At 38.2% G+C, this 22,238-nt stretch overlaps 1 protein-coding gene across 3 annotated transcripts in view; it reads right to left on the bottom strand.

Annotated features, from left to right (window-relative positions):
- LOC111540608 (liprin-beta-1) overlaps window positions 1–22,238 on the bottom strand; it is a 170,723-nt gene that overhangs the window by 34,154 nt on the left and 114,331 nt on the right. For 2 of the 3 annotated variants that reach the window (XM_023209019.1, XM_023209018.1), the window contains exons 5-10: window positions 15,658–15,744; window positions 14,071–14,184; window positions 11,478–11,609; window positions 7,064–7,156; window positions 5,156–5,270; window positions 688–749 (exon numbers count right to left, since the gene is read on the bottom strand). In XM_023209019.1, the coding sequence (XP_023064787.1) occupies window positions 688–749; window positions 5,156–5,270; window positions 7,064–7,156; window positions 11,478–11,609; window positions 14,071–14,184; window positions 15,658–15,744 (603 nt within the window). Of the gene's footprint in view, window positions 1–687; window positions 750–2,741; window positions 2,775–5,155; window positions 5,271–7,063; window positions 7,157–11,477; window positions 11,610–14,070; window positions 14,185–15,657; window positions 15,745–22,238 lie in introns of all 3 variants that reach the window. The other variant, XM_023209020.1, reaches the window with a different exon arrangement.

Below are 22,238 nucleotides of genomic sequence, written 5' to 3'. Positions count from 1 at the left end.
AGTTCTGATGACATCAGCTGAACACAATTGCGGCTGCCAGCTAGATACATGGATGGTCAGGCAGGCCATGAAGAAATCCATTGTTTTCGTGGGGTAACTGCATCCCTGCCCTTAGCAGGATGAAACATCAGATGTGGATAACAAGAACCAACTGGCGGGAAAAAACCTGTGGAAACCTCGGAATGAAGCCAAAGTAGCTGAAGTAAAGACTGTGCCGCTGTTTTCTGGTATTTAATCTCTCAGGAGAGCAGAGACAATCACAGATGTGAAACAGGCCAGGAGTGTAAAGGAAATAATGAGTAAACGGAGGACAAAATCAACATGACCATGAAGCTGAGGCTGTCAAGTTAGCTCCTTCAGGGCCCACAGGTCAGCCCAGAATTTTCAGTGCCCACAGACAGGATCTACTATGGCATGCATCCTCTCTATGTCACCTGAATATGCGGAACTGATCAGAGAGTTTGAACATTTTCTGAATTCATGGGGGCAGGAGTTCTCAGTGGAGCCAGTGCAGCTCCTCCCTATTCCTGTGCATACAGCCCACCTGGGAGTGTGCACACCTGCCCCTCACTCCTAGCAGTGTTCTGGGCGTATTCTTTTAAAATGGAATAGCTCATGAAACTGCATGGAATGGTCAAAATGGTGTTTAAAAACATCCACATATATATTTAAATTTCATCTGGATACCTTTTCTTCATTTGCTGCCATCAAAGACTCCACAGCTTTCTTCATTTTTTGTACTTCGATGTCTGAAAATAACATCAAATCAGAAGTCAGTTTAGTTCACATGTGTGACAGTGATCAGAAGTTATTTACTCTCCAGACTGAAACATTTTAAGGTAAATATGTTAATGATTTCTTTCATTTATTCTTTTAAAAGGGCACATTTAACACCCATATTCTCTTTTAGGGAAAATCTGAAAAGATGGACGTCTTCTATCTCACCTGAACAGTTGCCATTCTAGAAAGAAAACAAGGGTGTGTGAGAACTAGTTATCCTCTCTTAAAGCAACAAGAGAATCTTCATGAGAACACTGAAGATGAAATTTCAGTGCTCTAGTAATAAAAGCATGTTTTTAAAAAAGGAATCTACAAAGCAGTGCGTGAAAGCCATGAATGGTATATATAATGACAAAAGCAGAGAAAATGATAGTTATAACCAAGATAGAGGCATGAATGAATGGTAGGAGCCTGATGGCATGTAGTATTTACATGAGTAGTCATGCTAAGAAGCTGGTTGTAGTTCTATACATAAGGATAATAAGTACTTTGCTTCATCTATAAACTTCATTTCCAATACTACCTTAAGATTGATTTCAAGACATAAAGGCCAAAGTAAGCTGAATGTGATTCTCCTTAAAATTTGATATTCAAATACGAAAGCATGTTACTTGAATAATAAAAAACTTAAATATTTTAAAGACGAAGTCACTCCAGGTCTTGGTGCAGTGGCTCATGCCTGTAATCCCAGCACTTTGGGAGGCCAAGGTGGGAGGATTGCTTGAGCTCAGGAGTTTGAGATCAGCCTGGGCAACAGAGCAAGACCCTGTCTCAAATAAATAAATAAATGAAAAGTCACTCCAAAGGGAAATCACAAACTACAAAATCGAAACAGGAAAAAAAAAAATCAGCTAAACTTGCCTGCTTCTGAGAGAAAAAAAAAAATTACTGAAGATAATATTTTTTTTAGAGACAGCGTCTTCCTGTCATTCAGATGGAGTGCATGGCACAATCACAGGTCACTGTAGCCTTGAACTCCTGGGCTCCAGTGATCCTCCCACCTCAACCTCTTGAGAAGTTGGGATTACAGGAGTGAGCCACCACATCTAGTCTTCTTAAGATAATTTTTAAAACAGTGGTGCATCATTCAGCCTTGGTGTAACATTTTAAATTAAGATATATTCTATAGGAATTGAGAATTTAACATCTGGGGGAAAGAGCCCCTAAGGAGTTAATTTTTTTTTTTTTTTAAGATGTGGGGTCTCACTATTGCCTAGAATGTGGTATAACGGCAAGATCATAGCTCACTGCAGCCTCAAACTCCTAGATGCCTGGGGCTCAAATGATCCTTCCACCTCAGCCTCCTGAGTAGCTGGGACTAGAGGCAGGCACCACCATGCTCAGCTAATTTAAAATTTTTTTGGTAGAGACAGGATCTCACTATGTTGCCCAGGCTGGTCTTAAACCCATGGCCTCAAAAGTGATCCTCCCACCATGTCTGGCAGGATTTATCTTAATGTTGCATTAAATATTCAGGCTCCATTAATCAGCTGGATTCAATCTCTGTTGTAACAACATAACATGTTCAAAGAAGCTTTAATAGATCTCAGACAAATAGTGGACTTCAAAACATTGAAAAGCAAAAGCAAATTTCAAAATTATCTTTCAACTCTGGTAAACCTTTAAAATCGTGAGTTTTCGTACTATAAGAGTTATTTTCTCCTCTGACCCTGTATCACCTAGACTGCAAGGAACATGTTTTCTTACATCCACAATGCTGTGTGCCCTGTTATACCCTGTAGAGCAGAAAGGTTGAATCAGACAAAATCTTCAAAATAATCTTTTACCTTATTGTTTTATTATCCACCCTCTATTGTGTACACTCTGAAGAAATGGAGGGCTTATCGATGAAGCAACTTTACATCTTTGGTGAGAGAAATGTTTTAAAACACATGCAAAGAACAGTCCAAGGTAGTATTTTTGGTGAATGTAAAGGCTGATGGAAATGCACCAAACCTTACTTTTTTCTTTGAGCTTCTTTTTAAAATTTTCATCTGTGCAGGAAAACCCATCGAATTGGAAGTTAGCAAACATTACAACAATAAATAATATTTTAAAATCACTATTATTTAGTCTCCTTTGAACTAAAATAAAGGAAATCTAACCTCATAAAAACTTTTTCAGCACTATTTTGTGACTGCAGGATTGGCAGTATAATAATGATCTGTGTGAGTTGAGAAAGAGAATGTAAGATCTAAATTTGAGTTACTACCTCTGTTACTTCATTTTGCTGGACCGTGATTTTCTCACATTAAAATTAGGTTTATGGAGTACAAGCACTTCTTATACCATAAATGATGAAAATCTAGTTAATGTCACTTTGTTTTTATATTTCCATCACAGTTTGACACCTGGTCCTCCTGAATGTGACTAGAACGCTGCTTGTGTCACGTGCAACTCACCACTCAAGTTCAACAACACTGAAAGGGTCTATCTCCTGTCCAATAAGATGAGGCCACTGAGGATGCAGTTAGAAGTTATCCCGGCCGGGCGCGGTGGCTCAAGCCTGTAATCCCAGCACTTTGGGAGGCCGAGACGGGCGGATCACGAGGTCAGGAGATCGAGACCATCCTGGCTAACACGGTGAAACCCCGTCTCTACTAAAAATACAAAAAAACTAGCCGGGCGAGGTGGCGGGCGCCTATAGTCCCAGCTACTGGGGAGGCTGAGGCAGGAGAATGGCGTGGACCCGGGAGGCGGAGCTTGCAGTGAGCTGAGATCCGGCCACTGCACTCCAGCCCGGGCAACAGAGCAAGACTCTGTCTCAAAAAAAAAAAAAAAAAAAAAAAAGTTATCCCAATATCACCCTGACATGAGCTTTCTAAAGACTTGCTCTCAATCCCCGTATTTAGCTGGTGGGCACTGGTAACACACAGTTCCCAGGTTGATTCGAGTCCTCAGATCAGACTTTGGGTAGCATTACTCTAATATCTTCCAGCCCACAAGTCCTGTGATGCCATTTTATTCTTTATCTTTCTTTTTTTTCAGAGACAGGATCTTGCTCCGTTGTCCAGGCTGAAGTGCAGTGACACAGTCATAGTTCACTACAGCCTCAAACTCCTGGGCCTTCAGCGATCCTCTCTCCTCAGCCTCCCAAGTAGCTGGGATTACAGGAGTGAGCCAGCATGCCTGGTGAAATTTGAAATTTAAAAATTTCAAATCTTAAAAAATTTTTTGTAGAGACAGAGTCTCATTGTGTTACCCACGCTGGTCTTGAACTCCTGGCCTCAAGCAATCCTCCTTCCTCGGCCTCCCAAAGTACTGGGATTACAGGTGTGAGCCATTGTGCCCAGCCCATTTTATTCTTAAAACCCTAAAAGCATGATCAGTATGACCTGTTTCTGAATGTCCCTTATCAATACACAATTCTATATATGCCAAACAGTAGGTGATGGGCTGGGGCGGAGAAGCAGTTGGCAGTGAGAATCCACTTTCCTCAGGTTTGATGAATTTTCTGACGGACAGGGAATTGGGATACCTACAGGTATATAAGGCCATGGTATTCTAGAGCCAAGAAGGACTTTACAGATAATCTAATTCAAGTCTCTCATTGGACAATGTTACTAATTTTCATATAATGGATAAAAATGTAACAAAGCTACACTAACTGGAATGTGTACTGTTTTGAATGAGTTAGAAATTGCTTTGGTGTATCATAGTGCCACAGTCATCATTCGTAATTACAAAGAAAGGTTAAATTTAACCTAGTGCTGCCAGATGTTATGCACATTATATTTCCAACTATAATTTAAAAAGTATATTTCATTTGGGCTATTTTCTATCACGTACAACCTACTTTGTTAGAAATTATGGTCCATATAATACTCAGAACGAACCTCTTCAGTTACGAAAAAAAGATTTGGACAAATTCATGCATTTTTCCAAAAACAGAATTAGCCTATTTTTCTAAAAGGCAGAGGGGCTCAATCCCTGGTATAAATTTTTTACTAATTTTTCCAAAGATACAGAGCCATTTTTCTCTTCTGTCAAAAGGGCAGAACAGTTTCTAAGTCCCTTACTTTATCTAATTTCAGTCCTGAGGGACACAGGGATGGTTCTTTTTAACTCTTTTGGCATACATTCCCTTGCATTGCAATTGAGACAAGTCCATTCTTGTGATGAGAATTTACAGTCTAGTAATCCTAAACACCAAATAAAGTACAGAATTCCCCTTTTCCAGCTGCTGAAGAGGAAGTTAATGGATTCCCAGTCACAGTAAAGAGTCTTGGAGAATTCCCTGTGGTTCTGGGCCTGACTGGATTCTGCTACTCTTTCTTTGATGCTAAAACTACACATTGACTATCATTGGTTTCTTTTACAGATTTTGGAGGACTTTAAAAAAATGAGATGACACATGTGAAATATATCTTCTTACCTCTATCAACAATTTCAACCCCTTCTCCTTTCATCTTGCAAACCAATTTTTCTTGTAGCCTTTTTACTTCAGATTCCTTTTCTTCTAGTTGTTCTTTTAAAGATGCCAGTTCATCCTACAAGTTACAAATTCATTTAAAAATAGCAGATCATGACCAAAAAAGAACATTCAGAGAGCACATTAGCTCTTTAAATCAATAATCAGATTTTATGAATGAAACAAATCTATAAGAATTTAGATGCAAGCATCAGAAATCAGACAAGGGCAATGAAAAGCAAAAAGCAAGACTATTAGCAGAAGTTCTGTTTATAATAGTTATGGTATAATTATTACAAGTTTCTTTGTAATCAAATCAAAAAGAGATCTTTTAAAGTGTAATTAGGGATGGGATAGCCCTAAGGTTTAGATCTTTACATTAAATTAAAAATATAACCAAGTTAATCAAGGAAGATAATCAAATTAGATACTTAGTGTCATAAAAGCAAAATAAAATGCAAATTGGAAAAGACTAGCTTGACATTTATTCGGCATTTCAAGTTGGCACTCATGCCTCCTTGACAAGCACAGAGTTTCATTAATGGGTAAGGTAGCAAGTCATCAACAACTTTAGCCAAATCATGAAACTAAATAATTCACCCTCATCACTAAGATAAAAGGACAGAATCTCCTACAACAATGGGAAAAAATAAATTAGAAAACAGATATTTAAGCCCTCTTTTAATTTTTAACTATACAACTGTATAAGATTTCAAGTCCATCCTTCTATGTACTAATGTTTAAATTTTCAGTTTCCTTTCAGTAAAGAGAAGCTTTAGCAAACAAATTTTGCTGGCTGTGTTTAACACAGAAAATACAGCTATGCAATGCTAACAAGTATAGCTTTATATTCAATATCACATTTTACTTTCAGAATCTCTAAGGATATATTTACTACATTTAGTACTATGAGAAGACGTAGTTCTCCAATGAGGCGAGGCAGTTGGCCCTATAGTTTTGACTTCTGGTAGGAGCACAGTGGACAAGTACAAAAAATTTTCAGTAGCGCTGGCAGGAAGTGTGAACCTGTTCTCACCGTGCTGCTTCTCAGCAGTCATTTCTATTGGCAGCCACGATAATGTCAACTGCTGTACATTTACCATCAAGAAAGTCACTAAAGAGGAAAGTGACCTCTACTGTGGATACGAAACAGAATTCTTTCACAGGTGAATGTTTACAATTATTTTACTAGGCTTGGGTCTCAGTCTAAGAGAGTTTAATTTATAAATTCTTTCATTTTACCTGTTTATTATATTTCACTAATTATTTCATGTATTTCTGAAAACAACATCAGGGATCCCATTGTTCCTTCAATCAGCTTGAGGTGATTTTAATCAACAGGTGACACACACACAGAATGAATGCACATGCCACTAAAACATCATCACAGCAAAACAACACACGCCAGAAAGCAACAGGCCACGGACCCCATCACCCAACGTCTACTACACCTTCAGTGACTCCCATTTTTGTTCCATCCGCTGCTTTTCATACTGCATCTGACCCACCTTGATTTTCATGCTAGAAAGTTTGGCCATTAAAGACTGGTAGAGAGACAGAGGAGTGAAAGAAAACTACAGATAGAAAAAGACAAACTAAATAACCAAGAAAATAGTACCAGTTTATAAAGGAGGTTAGATACAACTCAGAGAAAGGGCAGGTTATGTTCTGTCAGAAGAGTTAAGCCTTGTTTTTAAATTCGGATCAGTGGTGTTTAAATTCAAGAAGGTTTCAGCTTGGGGGGAACTTCATTTACTTTTATAATACCTTCTTTATCATATACTAAGTAGAAAACATGTTATTTATATTATTGGGCATAGATGAACAGTGGAGCCATTTGTTTGAAAATGTTAACCTGTGAGAAAAACTTACTTTGGTTGATTTAAGCTTTTTTTCATACTGAAGTCTCTCACTGTCCATTTCACTGACTTTTAACCTCAAATCATTGATCTCCTGAATCAGTCCCTGTCCAAGAAGAAACATGAAAGTGCATTAGGAAAGTGGTAACACAGTTACCTACATCTATAAAATAGCAGCTTGGACATCTTAAGAAGTCACCAGCTCCTAGGGTTAGTTGTATGAATCAGATGAGACAAATGGAAATAAATGTACCTCCTTAAGAACGAAAGCATCTTTCCATTTAAAACATTCCTTTAAATCCCCAATGCCTCTGTCTTAAAGTGTTGGGCTTATGAAAATAAAAGGTGACTATAATTTTGATTAAGAAATGTAGCTTAATCTCTATTATTTGTCAGATATTTCTATCCTGAAAATGACTCTATGAATGCTATTTCACAGAGTGCTATTTCTATTCTATTTCATAGAATGCTATTTCATATTTTAAATATATCACATTCTTTAGTGAAGCCATTTACCTTTTCAACCTTCTCAATGATACACGGTTATTAAAACAATTTGTAATTTCTTCCTTTGTCCACAAAAATATGGATTGATCGTCAACCCAATATGGGAGAATGAAATGAAAATTAAATCCTTTAAGCCCATGAATCCTTAAGATTCATGAAACAGCCAGGAAAATGTTTTATTTTTACAAAGTGAATAACAGGAACATGAGAATAGTCAAATCAGTTTTAATTTTGAGGACAATTTTAATTATTGTCATATATAACATCACAAAGTTTCCCAACTATTCTCTAATCTCTGGGTATGTGCATATGTTTTAGCAATAGTGTTGAATTCTTATTAGAAGCTTATCAGGGATTGAGTTTACTGTAAGTTTGATGACAATTCTCAACTGGAAAGTGGATGAGGTTCTGTTCACCTAATTTTATAATTAGAAAATGAAAGAGAAACTAATCCTAATGTTTACATGACACAACACAATTTTGCACCTTTTCTGCCATTTTTTATTTTATTTAGTGTCACTTTTTAAAGAACCAATTTGCTCATAAAACTTGTTTAAGTATTCTGAGAAATCGTGGTGTATTTTTGTTCAGAGCCCAGAGAGTAGGAAAGGAAATTAGAGTGTTAAGCAATATTAACACCACCAAAAGAGACACTCAAATACTCTGCATGGGAGATGACTTATTTTTACTACAAGCCACAAAGATCCCTACAATGGTTACTATATTTTTGCTTCTCTCTCCCTCTCTTTTTTTTTTTTTTTTTAAAGACAGAGTCTTGCTCTGTCACCCAGGCTGGAGTGCAGTGCCGCCATCTTGCTCACTGCAACCTCCACTTCCAGGGTGGCATCAGCCTCCCGAGTAGCTGGGATTACGGGTGCCCGCCACCACGCCCAGCTAATTTTTGTATTTTTAGTAGAGACGGGGGTTTCACCATGTTGACCTGTCTGGTCTTGAACTCCTGATCTCAAGTGATCCACCTTCCTCGGACTCCCTAAGTGTTGGGATTACAGGTGTGAGCCACTGTACCCAGCCAGTTTCTCTCTTTTTACAAAGATATGCATGTATTCCTGGTTCACAAATATTTCACCTGGATGATATCTATTTTCTTCTTATGAATTAGGTCAAGAACTGTTTGACATTATTCAATAACATATTTGTGATTTCTCATCTAACAGGTCAGAATTCAAGTTTAAAGAAAAAAATAAGCTTTTCCCAGTTATCTAAACTAATCATCCTTGCATAATATGAGCCCTCAGTGATATTCATCAATATGATCTTTTTAAATATATATTTTCCTACTTTCTCATTGCTAAGAAATAGCATTGAATTCTTATCTGCTATTGTTGTACTTTACCCCTTCCTTTAGAAATAGTGCCAATATGCAAAGAAGAAACCATTGAAAAAATGGAATTGTAAACTGGGATAATTTATCTGTTTTAACAAAAACTACTCAACTATATTTCATGGCAATACTTTAAATATGGTCTACATTTCCAACCTGAAATCATATCTTCCCCCAGACAACACAAGCTGGAAAATCTAGAAATGGCTCCCTAATGTAAAACTTTAAAAAACAGAATACAAATTATTTCAATCAAGTTCTTATCAGAAGTTCAGTCCTTTTAAGAAACAAAATCCCTGTTCCCTTTCAGAGAACTCCTCAGGGCTCCTGCAGGAAGTCAGTCTCTGACATGTATGCTCTTACCACAAGGGGGCACTGTCGAAAGATGCTAATCATTTTCCGTTAGCAAGGCCAGGGACAAGTTCTGAATCTTCCAAAGTTTAAAGACTTTTACCCTCAATCCTTTGGAAATGCCTATACTTCTTCCTCATGCCAATATTTTCTTGGAAATTAATATCCAAATAATCTAAAATTCTAAGAGAAAGTTAAATATTGTGGATGCATGGAATAGCCAGGAAAGTATTTTTATTAAGGGAACGATAACAGGAACATGAGAATATTCAAGTTAGTTTAATAGTGAAGATTATTTTAATTATTTTCATATGTAACATCACAAAGTTTACCACATATGCTCTAATCTCCGCGTATGTGCATACGTTTTAGAAATAACTCTGAATTTTTATTAGAAGATTATCAGGGATTGAGTGAACTGGAAGTTTGATGACAAGATCTCTTTGTATATGATTAAGAGTGCATGAGTGAAACAATGAAAAAGTGGGGAAAAAAAGTTTGATAAAAAAAAGCAGCCAAACTCAAGGGATATAAATATTGCCCTAGCCTCTTACAAAAATAAATGACACATCTACTACAATTCAGTCACAATACTTGGTTAACATCTCATATCCAAATTAAGCTAACAACAGATGAAGATTTCCCCTTGACTTTGCAGACACAATGTGGAAGACTATCTCTATCCACATCTACCATCAATTCTTCCCTGCAGCAGAGCTAACTCCACTGCCATATTGTCCATCTGTTGACTGAGTTTTACTATTACCTTACTTAGCGACTACAGGGTTAGGATCTGACAAAAAGAGGAGAAAGAGGAAAATATCAGAACAGATTTTTAGCACAAAGGCAAGAATTTTAAATTGGGTGACTTTCTACGTCTTGTTTTAAAAGCCCCAGTTTTGATCAAATGAGAAACATGCTCATACAGGCGACTGACAAAGAGATTTAAGATTAAAACATGGCTGGGCATGGTGACTCATGCCTCTAATCCCAGTGCTTTGGGAGGCCAAAATGGGAAAATTGCTTGAGGCCAGGAGTTCCAGACTAGCCTGGGCAACACAATAAGATCCTATTTCTAAAAAAAAAAAAAAAAAAAAAAAAAAAAAAAAAAAAAATTAAAACATGAACCAAATGAAAGATTTCCTTTTGCTATCGAGGAAGCAAGACATGTATCAAGACTTTCCACTATAATTGAATCTTTGACAGAAAATTTAATTTTGAAAATAGCAGTGGAGTAAAACGCATTTCCAAATCTATAAAGAAGTTTCCTCTAGTGGATAATGTATGTAATGCCTGGTACCATGCTGGCTTATAGTCAGCATGAAATACATGTTTGAAATAAAAACAGAAGGGAAAAATAAGTAAGCCATTTTCTCCCCTCTCTCCTTGGTACCTATTTTCTAATCCAGCATGACACCTTTCCATACTCCAACCAAGGAAACAAAATAGGAAGAAAAAAAGGAGGGGAGATAGCCCTCAGAGAAAAGGAATTTCTGCACCTCTTTATACTTCATTTCAAATGAATATATTTCAAATGGATATGCTCTCTCTGTCCACCAAAAAACCAACAGAGAGGTTAAGAACTTGCCAAATGTCACACAGCAAATAAACTAGAAGGCCTGAATTAATAAAACAGAACAAACAATAAAGCCTGTTAAGCCACTAAAATGGACACTTCAAGTTATAGAATGTACCCTGAGTTTTGGAGAAGTACAGGGAGTCTTATTTAATTGGAATGATTTACATGTGAAATAGATCAAACGTAGAAGGCCAAATTAAAAGATCTCAAAAAAGCTCTGTGATTTTGTGAGTATAGAATGTTAGCATGTTTTCTATACAGATTTTCAAAATCCAATTACATAGTAAATAATCAGTGTGCCTAAATAATAACTACTAGTGAAACCATGTATTTAAGCCCATTATTTACAAAATTAAGAAAACCAGTATGGATGGACGGATGCTCCAAATACCCTAAAGTCAAAAATATTTCTAAAGGTTAATAAAAGTATTAATATTTCATATCAAAAGGCTAAAAATAAAAATTGCCATTAGCATTTGGTGATAAAAAGTCAATGCAATGAAAGATTATTCTTAAAATGAAGCAGGATGAGGGCATGTAGTAATGCCTTGCACACCTCCAGGGAATTTCAACTTTGCCCTCGGAATGTACGTGTATGAGAGACAGAGACAGTGACGGGGGGAGGCAGAGGGAGACTGTATCACTCACCTCTGTGTCTCTGAACTTATCTTCATAATCCAGTCTGTCCTTCTCTACAGCTGTCAGTTTCAACTTCAAGTTAGATATTTCAGCCATCAGATCCAACTTCTGAGTTTCTAAGGATGTCCTACTTAGAAGCTCCTATTAGAATTTAAGAGATACATCCAAAAAGTCTTTTATTATAAACAGCCACATGTGAATTTACCTCATTTATGATTGCACAAAGCAGCACCTATCAAGTAGAGGATATGGTAAAATATAATTACTGAATATACACATTTTAAAAAAATTATTCACTTGAGGCTGGGCGTGGCGGCTCACGCCTGTAATCCCAGCATTTTGGGAGGCCGAGGCAGGCAGATCACTTGAGGTCAGGAGTTTGAGATAAGCCCGGACAGTATGGTGAAACCCTATCTCTACTAAAAATGCAAAAATTTGCTAGGCGTAGTGATGGGTGCCTGTAATCCCAGCTACTCAAGAGGCTGAGGCAGGAGAATTACTTGAACCCAGGAGGTGGAGGTTACAGTGAGCTGAGATCCCGCCATTGCACTCCAGCCTGGGCAACAAGATTCCGTCTCAGAAATAAAACAAAACAAAACAAAACAAAATAAAATAAAAAACCATCCACTTTCGTTACCCTCCTTTGAGCAGAAATAAGCACATGTCAGTTTACTGAGGGAGACATGTTACGTAGATACACACGCATAAACCACATATATACTTCAGTCTGATGATAACATTGATTATGATGATACTATGTTTGCTATATGCCAGGCACTGGTTGTAACAAATACTGTTTCAATCCTCACAAAAAATTTATCAGGTAGAAATTCTTATTATCCTTAATCAAAACATGAGGAAACGTAGTAACAGAGAGGTTAGGAACTTGCCTAATGTCATACAGGGAAAAGAAAAAAATAAAGACACAGCAGGAATGGAAACCTAGGAGGTTTTGCTCAAGTGCATACTCCATCCACGACCTTACAGAGATACTTCTTTTCCAATTTTGTGGGTACACAGTAGATATGTACATTCATGGGGTACATGTTTTGATTCATGCTTGCAATGTGTAATAATCACATCATGGAAGATGGGGTCTCCATCTTTTCAAGCATTTATCCTTTGTGTTACAAACAGTCCAGTTATATTCTTCATTTCAAACATATAATTAAATTATTATTGACTACAGTAACCCTGACATGCTACTAATTACTAGGCCTTATTCATGGAAACTATCATTTTGTACCCCTTCACCATCCTCCACCTCTCCCTTCATCCCCCACTACCCTAACCAGCTTCTGGTAACCATCCCTCTACTCTCTCTCCATGGGTTCAATTGTTTTTTTTTTTAGATCCCACAAATAAGTGAGAACATGAGATGTTTATCTTTCTGTGCTTGGCTTATTTTACACATAATGACCTCCAGTTCCATTCATGCTGTTGCAAATGACTGAATCTCATTCTTTTTTATGGCTGAATCGTACTCCATTGTGTATAAGTACCATATTTTCTTTATCCAGCCATTTGTTGATGGACATTTAGGTTGCTTCCAAGTCTTCGTGGCTGTGAACAGAGCTGCAGCGAACACAAGAGCGCAGATACTTCTTCAATATACTGATTTCCTTTCCTTTGGGTATATATCCAGCGGTGGCATTGCTGGATCACATGGTAGCTCTATTTTTAGTTTTTCTGTTTTTGAGACGGAGTCTCACTCTGTCGCCCAGGCTGGAGTGCAGTGGCGCGATCTCGACTCACTACAAGCTCCGCCTCCCGGGTTCACGCCATTCTCCTGCCTCAGCCTCCGGAGTAGCTGGGATTACAGGCGTCCGCCACCATGCCTGGCTAATTTTTTGTATTTTTAGTAGAGACAGGGTTTCACTGTGTTAGCCAGGATGGTCTCGATCTCCTGACCTCGTGATCCAACCGCCTCGGCCTCCCAAAGTGCTGGGATTACAGGCTTGAGCCACCGCGCCCGGCCTCTATTTTTAGTTTTTTGAGGAACCTCCAAAGTGTTCTCCATAGCAGTTGTACGAATTTACATTCCCACCAACAGCGTACAAGGGTTCCCTTTTCTTCACATCTTTGCCAGCATTTGTCACTGCCTGTTTTTTAGGTAAAAGCCCTTTTAGCTGGGGTGAGATAGTATCTTCTTGTAGTTTTGATTTGCATTTCTCTGATGATCAATGATGCTGAGCACCTTTTCATATGTCTGTTTGCCATTTGTATGTCTTCTTTTAAGAAATGTCTATTCAAATATTTTGCCCATTTTAAAATTGGATTATTAGATTTTTTTACTATTATATTTTTTCTTAATTATAAAACATATACTTATGGGTGAGAGGAAACCATCTGAATGCAAAAAAAGAAAATTAAAATAAGCCACAATACTACTGACATTTTGTTCCAGATTCTAATTACATAAACACTTTCTATTGTGTGCATGTGTTTTGAGACTCTGCTACTCTCGTTTTTTTTTTTAAATGTGCTGGTCTAAGTGAATCAAGAAACTTACTGCTGCATTAGAGCAAACACAACATAGAAATGTAGCATCTCAAATGGTTCAGCAGGGAAATCCCATCTTGGTTTTGGCCTCTGCACATACCTGCTGCAGCATTTCTTCTGTGGCATTCAACTTCTCTCTGTGCTCTTCAAGACAAAACTCCAAATCTCGAATCTTCTCTCCCTGAGCCTCCACCTGGTCTGTTAACACACTTACCTGTATTTACAGCAAAATCATGCAATGAGCGAAAAAGAACTGGGGTTCCACTGCATACATTATTTCTCTAAATGGAACAACAAAAGGAATGATCCTACCACTCACATGGTTTTAAAGAAAAAAAATATGAGAAGTACCAAGAAGACAGTGGTCCCTCGCATTCCTATTTATATGTTGCTATTTGATTTAAGGAGGCCTATACAATTTGGAGAAAATTTGTGTAGATTAGGAATGTACAATACTTTTTGGTTAAAGCTACTTCAATCATTTATGAGAGAGAGCGTGCACAGAAGTTATCTTTTTGGGGGACAGGGTGGAGATAGTATTAGAAGAGAGGAAACAAAGTTAATGTTTGAAATAGAAATTATCAAGAAATTATTAAAATTTGATACTTCAAGAAGAATAAGAAAAAGACCCCGGGGGGTGGGCGGGGAGCATGCATGGTGGCTCACGCCTATAATCCCAGCACTTCAGGAGGCCAAGGTGGGCAGATCACTTGAAGTCAGGAGTTTAAGACCAGTCTGGCCAACATGGCAAAACCTTGTCTCTACTAAAAATACAAAATTAGCTGGCCGTGGGGGCATATGCCTGTAATCCCAGTTACTCAGGAGGCTGAGGCAGAAGAATTGCCTGAACTCAGGAGGTGGAGGTTGCAGTGAGCCAAGATTGCACTGCACTCCTGCCTGGGCAACAGAGCGAGACTCCATCTTAAAAAAAAACAAAAAAAAAACAAAACAAAAAACACACACACACACAAAACCCAGGGAATTCAAATTCCATGAGCTCTTTGAAGATGACACTGATCACAGATGTGTTCAAAGCCAGGGGGCAGCTCAATATACTCAAAGGTCCGTGAGGAGCTGTTGGGCTAGTCCTTCAACTCTAGTGCTTAGAGCCGATCTCTGAGATTTTCCCCAATAATCATCACCCGGTAAATATACTTCAATTCATTTTGCTCCGTATACCAAAGAAAAACATACTTCATTTCATTTTGCTCAATATACCAAAGAAAAATGTTTGTCAAGCATTTGAAACATTATGAAGAAGCAAACTCAAATTTAGCCCACAGGGAGGATTCTACTCACTGTTTTGTCTCACACAGGTTATCATTTTTAAAATTGAAAAATTAAATATATATACTCAGATTTCAGATTCAGAAATATAAACTTACATATATTCAGATTTTATGCTATATTCATATATCTGAATTTTAGAACAGATCAGACAACATTGTGCCTGTATTCAGACTGGCCCTGGAAGAGCTGAGGATGATTAATGGCAGCTCCTTTTAAACTGGGCGTAAACACCATCATTCTGCCCCAATCCTCAACACTCCCTATTGTGTACAGATGGTTTACCAGGCTTATTTCTATTAGCAGTCTGGTTGCTGCAAGCAATCTGAATTTGCCACCCCAATTTAAAAGTCTTTGTAAGTATGCTGCAAGGAAAGAACAGTATTTAAAAATCACTTGCCTGAAGAACGAGGGATTCTTTATCATTTTCTAAACGTGCCAGCCTTTCTTGATACACATCTCCGTTCCCAGGTAGGTGTCCATTTGTCTGAAAAAGGAAATAATATGGGTAAGGCTGATCTTCTCTAAGAATGATATATTGAGGATAAATGAAAATCACAAGTGTTCACAAGTCCGAGGGGCCTGAATTGAATCTGGCACAGCTGTCACTGTCAAACAGAAAACATGAGAATGCAATTTGGTTCATTTACCACAGAAGAGGTAAGACAGGCATGTTAAGCGTATAAGCACGTTTTTGCCAAAGTAAACAATTTATTATCAAACAGAAAATAATGACCCACAAGGCACAGTAGATACTGGTATCTCCACTGAGAGCAGACACACACCCAGGGGCAGGCAAAGCTTTGTGGGTGTGTAGGGGGCACCCCAGCTATTGAGGTCTGTCTCTCTTTCTCCAAAAGCGTAAACACTCAGGCCACAGTGACTTCCCCTGGTAGTGCGGACTAGGCTCACTTATCTGCATTTTAACACTTTTTGTCCTGATCTTAACTAACTTGTGAGTTTGCTTCTTTGTATAATGTTACCTTCTATTCCAGGGCAGAGCCTATAATTCATTTTGTAACCTCCCCAGCATCTGGCTCAGTGCTCGGCATATATTGATGCTTACTTACTATTTCTTCCCCTCCCTCCTGCCCCCGGACACTTCTTAAAAAACATCATATATTTAAGTATATTTAAGCGTTGTATAAATGCCAAAGGAAGTATAGACTGAGAAACGAAGTATAGATTGTTTCTTCCTCAGCTGTCTCACATGCAAGTCATGAAAGAGACACACGAAGAGGCTCACAAAGAACAGAAAACCTAAAAATATCATTTCAAAATGTATGTAGTAGCATAAGTGGTGTCTCTCGTAATCTCAACATAACCATAAGATAATGTAATCCCAATAGAATTTCCTGATTCTTCATTCAAATACAATAGAAATAAAAGTCAGCTGAAATCCAAAAGTGTTAGATGGGGCCACCCAGGGTTCAACTGAAAAAGAAAATAATACCTTCAGATTTAGAACCAGAAAAAATACAAACTGTATAACCTTGCTCCCCAGGGCGTATCTGATGTGACATCTACTGTTTTTCCAGAATTAACTGATACCATTGTTCTATCTTTCCAATAAATGTGGTTTCCAGTATCAATTCTTGAAATAACAAAAGTCATGTGCTGGGAAGAGGGAAAAAAAAAAAAACAGGGCTTGAATGAAAAGGAAGATTTCAGAATGCTTTTTCTAAAAACTTTACATACTGAATACATTTTCCAAAAGGCCACAAAGAATCAGAGGCTAACTGAGTAAGGGTGCAATGCATATTTAGAGTGGATTAAAATTTTACAATCAGCTGCTTCGCCACACACCTCCACAATTACCACAGCATAATTCTGCTCATGTTGTTAACTGAAGTGCCCGGCATTAAATTACAAGTATTATGAAGAGTGTGATGGAGTGGCCTACACAACTTCTATTCCCAGGGACTAACATCAAAATAAATTGTGCATAACTTCTCGAGGGCAGTTTTTTGGAAAAGGGCCAGGATGCATAATCCATGTTCTCAATCTTAAGAAAGTGCCAAGACAGGCCCTGTAGAGGTTTAAATTCCTTATTTTGATTATAGACATTAACAGCCATCTGTTTTTAAAATCCCATACAAGTAACAATATTTCAGAAACAGACATATTTCAGTAAGTAGAAAAAATCTGCTGTTTAGTGAGGACAAAAAGTAAAACTGGCCAAGGGTAGTGGTACGTATCTGTAATTCCAGCACTTTGGGAGGCTGAGAATTGTGTGAGCCCAGAAGTTTGAGGCCAGCCTAGGCAACATGGCAAGACCCTATATCTTAAAAAACAAAACCAAAAAAAACTAAACCAAAAAGTACCTAGCCAAGCTTAGTGGTGTGCACCTGTGGTCCTAGTTACTCAGGAGACTAAGGAAGGAGGATCACTTGAACCCGGGAGGTGGAGGCTACAGTGAGCCATGTTTGCACCACTGCACTCCAGACTGGGCAACAAAGCAAGACCCTGTCTTAAGAAAAACAAAACAAAACTGATCTTTCTTCTGGTTGGAGGAAATTATAGCAAGAGGAGAGCAGTGTTTCCTTCCAAGCTGCTTTGTATGATATGGAAGTGAGGTGTTCCAAAACCAGTTCTCCAAAATTAGCCCCAAATAGAAACAGATACTGAAAATTGACTCAAAATGAGCATATTTATGTTTCTCAATATGGTATTGATACTTACAAGCACTCAATGCTCAAGGGCAGTTTAGTATATTAAAACTCACCATAGGAACATAAAGCAGGAGCGATCAATGTTATATCCTTGTATTAACTTAAGTAGGTAAAGACTGTTCTGTCCACATGTGTTTATATTTCTGCCAATTTTGTTTCTTTGCATTAAGAATGTTGGCAGTAAGATCCATTAGGTACATACTGTATTGTCTCTATTCTTCCTCCAACTCCCACGTTCTACCTACCAAGTCACTCAAAACCTAGCCATATACGGCATGCTCTCTCACATACTACTTTTACTCCTTCTGCACGGACCGTCTTTTCCCACCCTTTCTTCTTCTTTCCCCATTCCTTAAGGTCCACCTCTATTAGGGCTTCGTCTGTGAAGTCTTCCTTGAATTCACTGTTTACTATGTGCCAGCAACAGTATCTAGATGAACCTTCATTACAGCAGGCGTTTCTCTGAATGCACTAAGGTTAGACTTGACTGCATACATGTCTCTCTCTTCTAATAGACTCTGCATTCTTTGCAAGTAGATTTGCCTTGGTATGTGACATACAGTGGGTGATAACTAAATGTCTGTTGAATGGAAGAATGACGACAGGTGTTCAATAACCATGGGTTGAATAAAAGATGACTGCAGGTTTGGTTTTGATCTGGCCTTCTTGCTTCTCAGTGAGTCTTTATTTATGTGTCCTCTATAATCCGGTATACACTCTATGGTTGACCTCTATCTAGACTGGTCCTTTCTCCCCAAGCCTGTACTCTCTCTTCCCACTATGTTTAGGAGGTGATCTCAGAGCCTTTGTAATGGACAATAGTTAAGGCCATCTTGTGTGAGCTCCCCTAGACACTTTCTTCCTCGGTGTGTAACAGTATAATATATATTATCACTTATCTCTTTCCTTTCTTTCTTCCTGCAGGCTTGGGAGAACTGATTCTTAACTCCTTCCTGAAAGCTCATCATTCCACTTCTAGTTTGGAACCTTGATTTCCTGTTTCACTGGGACCTGTAATCACCACTTCTGCTTATCATTTTCTATTTTTTCCTTTTAATGAGCTTTCTTCCATTTTCTTTTGTAACAACTATCCCAAGGTTTTGTACCCAACACTCTACTCACCTCCCACTCCTCCCTCTCAGGTCAATCCATCTTTCATAACCCATTTCTACCTCCTCCTCATTACATTGTGCCATTCTCCTTTCCCCATCTACTGGCTGACCTTCGGGGTCTTGTCTTAAACTGTGCTCTTTAGTGTTTCATCCTATTCTGCCTCAGGTCGATGACTAATAATTTTATGTGAGTTGGTCACTCAGCCTAAGTTTCTCAGTGCAAAACTGTCTTACATTTCTTTTGATTCTTCCACGGTGCTTATAAAATCCTGAGCACCTAATTTAAAATGTATTTAAGTATAAACTCCTGTTGAGTCAATCTGACTTTCCAAGCACGGAAGAGCAGCCTAAATCACTTTACCTTTCTACTTTAGCTCATGGTGCAGCCTTTTATTGACCACATCCAATTCAGCTAAGTCAAAACTGGAATCAACGTGGGAATTTCAACAGTACAGTAGCCAACCAATAGTGAGTGTGGAGAGTCAGGGAGGGAGATCTAACTCAACTGTAACATTGGTACTTTGATTTAATTAAGGAACTGGCTTCTGCCAGGTTTTCCTGGCATGATGGGGAGAAACACATCTAAAAAGCTTTATCCCTCATAGAATTAAAGAATCTTAGAGCTAGCCAGGAACCTCACCTGGAAAACGAATTCCCTGACTCTACATGGCAGGTGCTACACATAACACCAGAACACCATCTACTTTTCCCTTCACCATCATAAGTGGAAAGCCTTCTTTTATTTATTTACTTATTTATTATTTATTTATTTTTGCAGTTGCAAGATTTAATAGAGTGAAAACAGAGCTCCCACACAACAGGAGGGGACCCAAAGGGGGTTGCCACTGCTGGTTCAAATGCCTGGGTTTATATCCTGATTATTGTCCCTCCCCCTGTGCTCTCACGTGATAGATGATTTGACTATTTCTTTCCCTCCTGCTTTTAGCCTAATTGATATTTTACTGAGCTCTCTTTACTACCTGATTGGTTGGGTGTGAGCTGAGTTACAGGCCCCGTGTTTAAAGGTGCGGTCACCCTCCCCAGCTAGAAAGCCTTTCTTTTTTTATCAACTTCCTTTTAATTATCAAGTATCATAATCAAGCATAAAGACATAAGAAATGTTAACATCTTTCCTTTGCATCTGTTTAAAAAATGTTTTTTATTACAGAAAATTTCAAATAGATTTAAAGTTGAGAAATGAGCGTGATGAAACCCCATGTACTCGCCACTCCATTTCAACAGCTATTAATTCATGTAAGGTAGGAGTCTCACCCGCTGTTTTTACTTGTAACATCATGCTGTGTTTTCCTTTGATTTTCTGGGTTCTATTGGTTTGCACTGGTCTACAGTTGTCTTCTTCCCTGTTTCCCCTTTGTTTTGCTTTGTTCTTTCCTGAGCTCTGCTGTCCTGTCTAAATCCAAAATCAACATACAAGCAGTGACTTGCCATTATTATGCTTATTTATTTTACAAAACAGAAACCAATTTTGAGTGTAATAGTCCTAAATCAGAATGGTGAGTACCTAAATTAAAATGGGGAAAAGAAAACAGCCCCCATTTTAAGGTCAACAGATGTTAAAGCACAGCTGGATTAGTAATACTACATATACACAAATGCATACACAGACCACATTCCATCCAGTCATTATACTTATTTTTAAAACTAGTTATTAAAGCTGTTATGGAGTCTTGATTTCATAATTCTGTTTTTAAACATTCAGTATCAAGAAAGGAAGAGTAAGGCTCAGTCCATGAAATCTCCTTTAAGTAAACGTTATCTCTAGTTACCAAAATAAATAATTACTATGACAGTATTGTCTACTCAGAATTATACCTCTGCCACGCATGCAAACATTTACTGCATGCTTGCTCTCCACTAGACTCTGAACTAGGAGGAGAGATTAAGACTTGAATCCTTCAGCCATGAAGAGCATTTAAGTTCAATACCATAATAAGGCATCTTACACCACTACTGTCCAAAGAGTCAAAGAACATGATATCAGTGATGCTGGAAACCAAGCAACCAGGCAGCGGCAGTACTCCACTCCCCTGTCCTTTCTGGGTGTGATGGAATAAGGGCATGAGCTTCACAGTGGGCAAGAGAGGGGACATGTTTAGACTATAATATTACCCTAGTCATAGGTATACACCTAAGTCCCCTGAATCTGGGAAGGATAGAGAAAAAAGAAGGTCCCAGTGTCCCTAGAAGCAAAGCGCCAGCTCCTATCCCAGTACAGCAGCAACTTCATTCATTTAATATTGTGATTCATTAATTTATTCAACATTTGTTGAAAGCCAGAAACATGTGATAGGATACAGAGACCTAGAGAAGGAATCTGTCTTCTACTTTGGAAGGATAACATGGGACCAAGAAAAAGTCCCTATTGTTCTTGTCACTTTTTCTGTCTTAACTCACTTTCCTAAAGGAACAGGGAAACCTCTTTCCATTCAATCCTAACAAATACCAGTGGCCTAGGATTCCATGAAAAGTACATCTTTTACCTCTGTAAACTAGGAATTTGGCTGATTTGGTCAATTTGTTTTTCTGTGTCTGTGAACACTTTCCATGGGAGTTTACTTGAAGACTACGGGGAAAACTGCCTTAATTTTAGCTAGGATGTCTCAGTGAGGCACCGCATGACTCAGATAATTGTGATCACCTACGGGATATAATCTTAAGATGTATCTTGTTTGCCAAAGGCTGAGAAAACATTTCCTAGAGGCACAGATGAAAAGCAAAGCCGGTCAGAAAGCAGCAGGGATCAGAGGGTGGTAGGACGGGGACTGTGTCTTGGGGCTGGGAGTCAGGGACTCAGGGAGAACAGCCAGAATCCTTGCAGAGAGCACGTCCCGTGGTTGAACTCTTTTAAGTTATGAGTATTTTTATTTTTATAGCAACTTTTAAAAATATACATTTGGGATTAATATTATCTAACTTTTAATGTAAAAATAAGAGAGAAGTGTATTATGATGATTTAACAGGTCTGAAGCCAGTCCAGAACACTTCATTTCCCCTGTTTACACTCTATCTCATGGGCGATGATGCCTGCTTTGGAGTTATTACCACTAGTATTCACCATTAGTATTTCACTCACTTTGTTGAAAATTGTATTTTTGTAATTTCTGCTGACTTTGAGGTGGCCTCATAATTAAAACTGCCAAATAGTCAGACACCTTCGGGATTTCACTACCTGATCC

This window comes from Piliocolobus tephrosceles, chromosome 10 (assembly GCF_002776525.5).
Source record: "Piliocolobus tephrosceles isolate RC106 chromosome 10, ASM277652v3, whole genome shotgun sequence".
Classification (NCBI taxonomy): domain Eukaryota; kingdom Metazoa; phylum Chordata; class Mammalia; order Primates; family Cercopithecidae; genus Piliocolobus; species Piliocolobus tephrosceles.
This window is presented reverse-complemented; position numbering and strand designations above follow the sequence as displayed.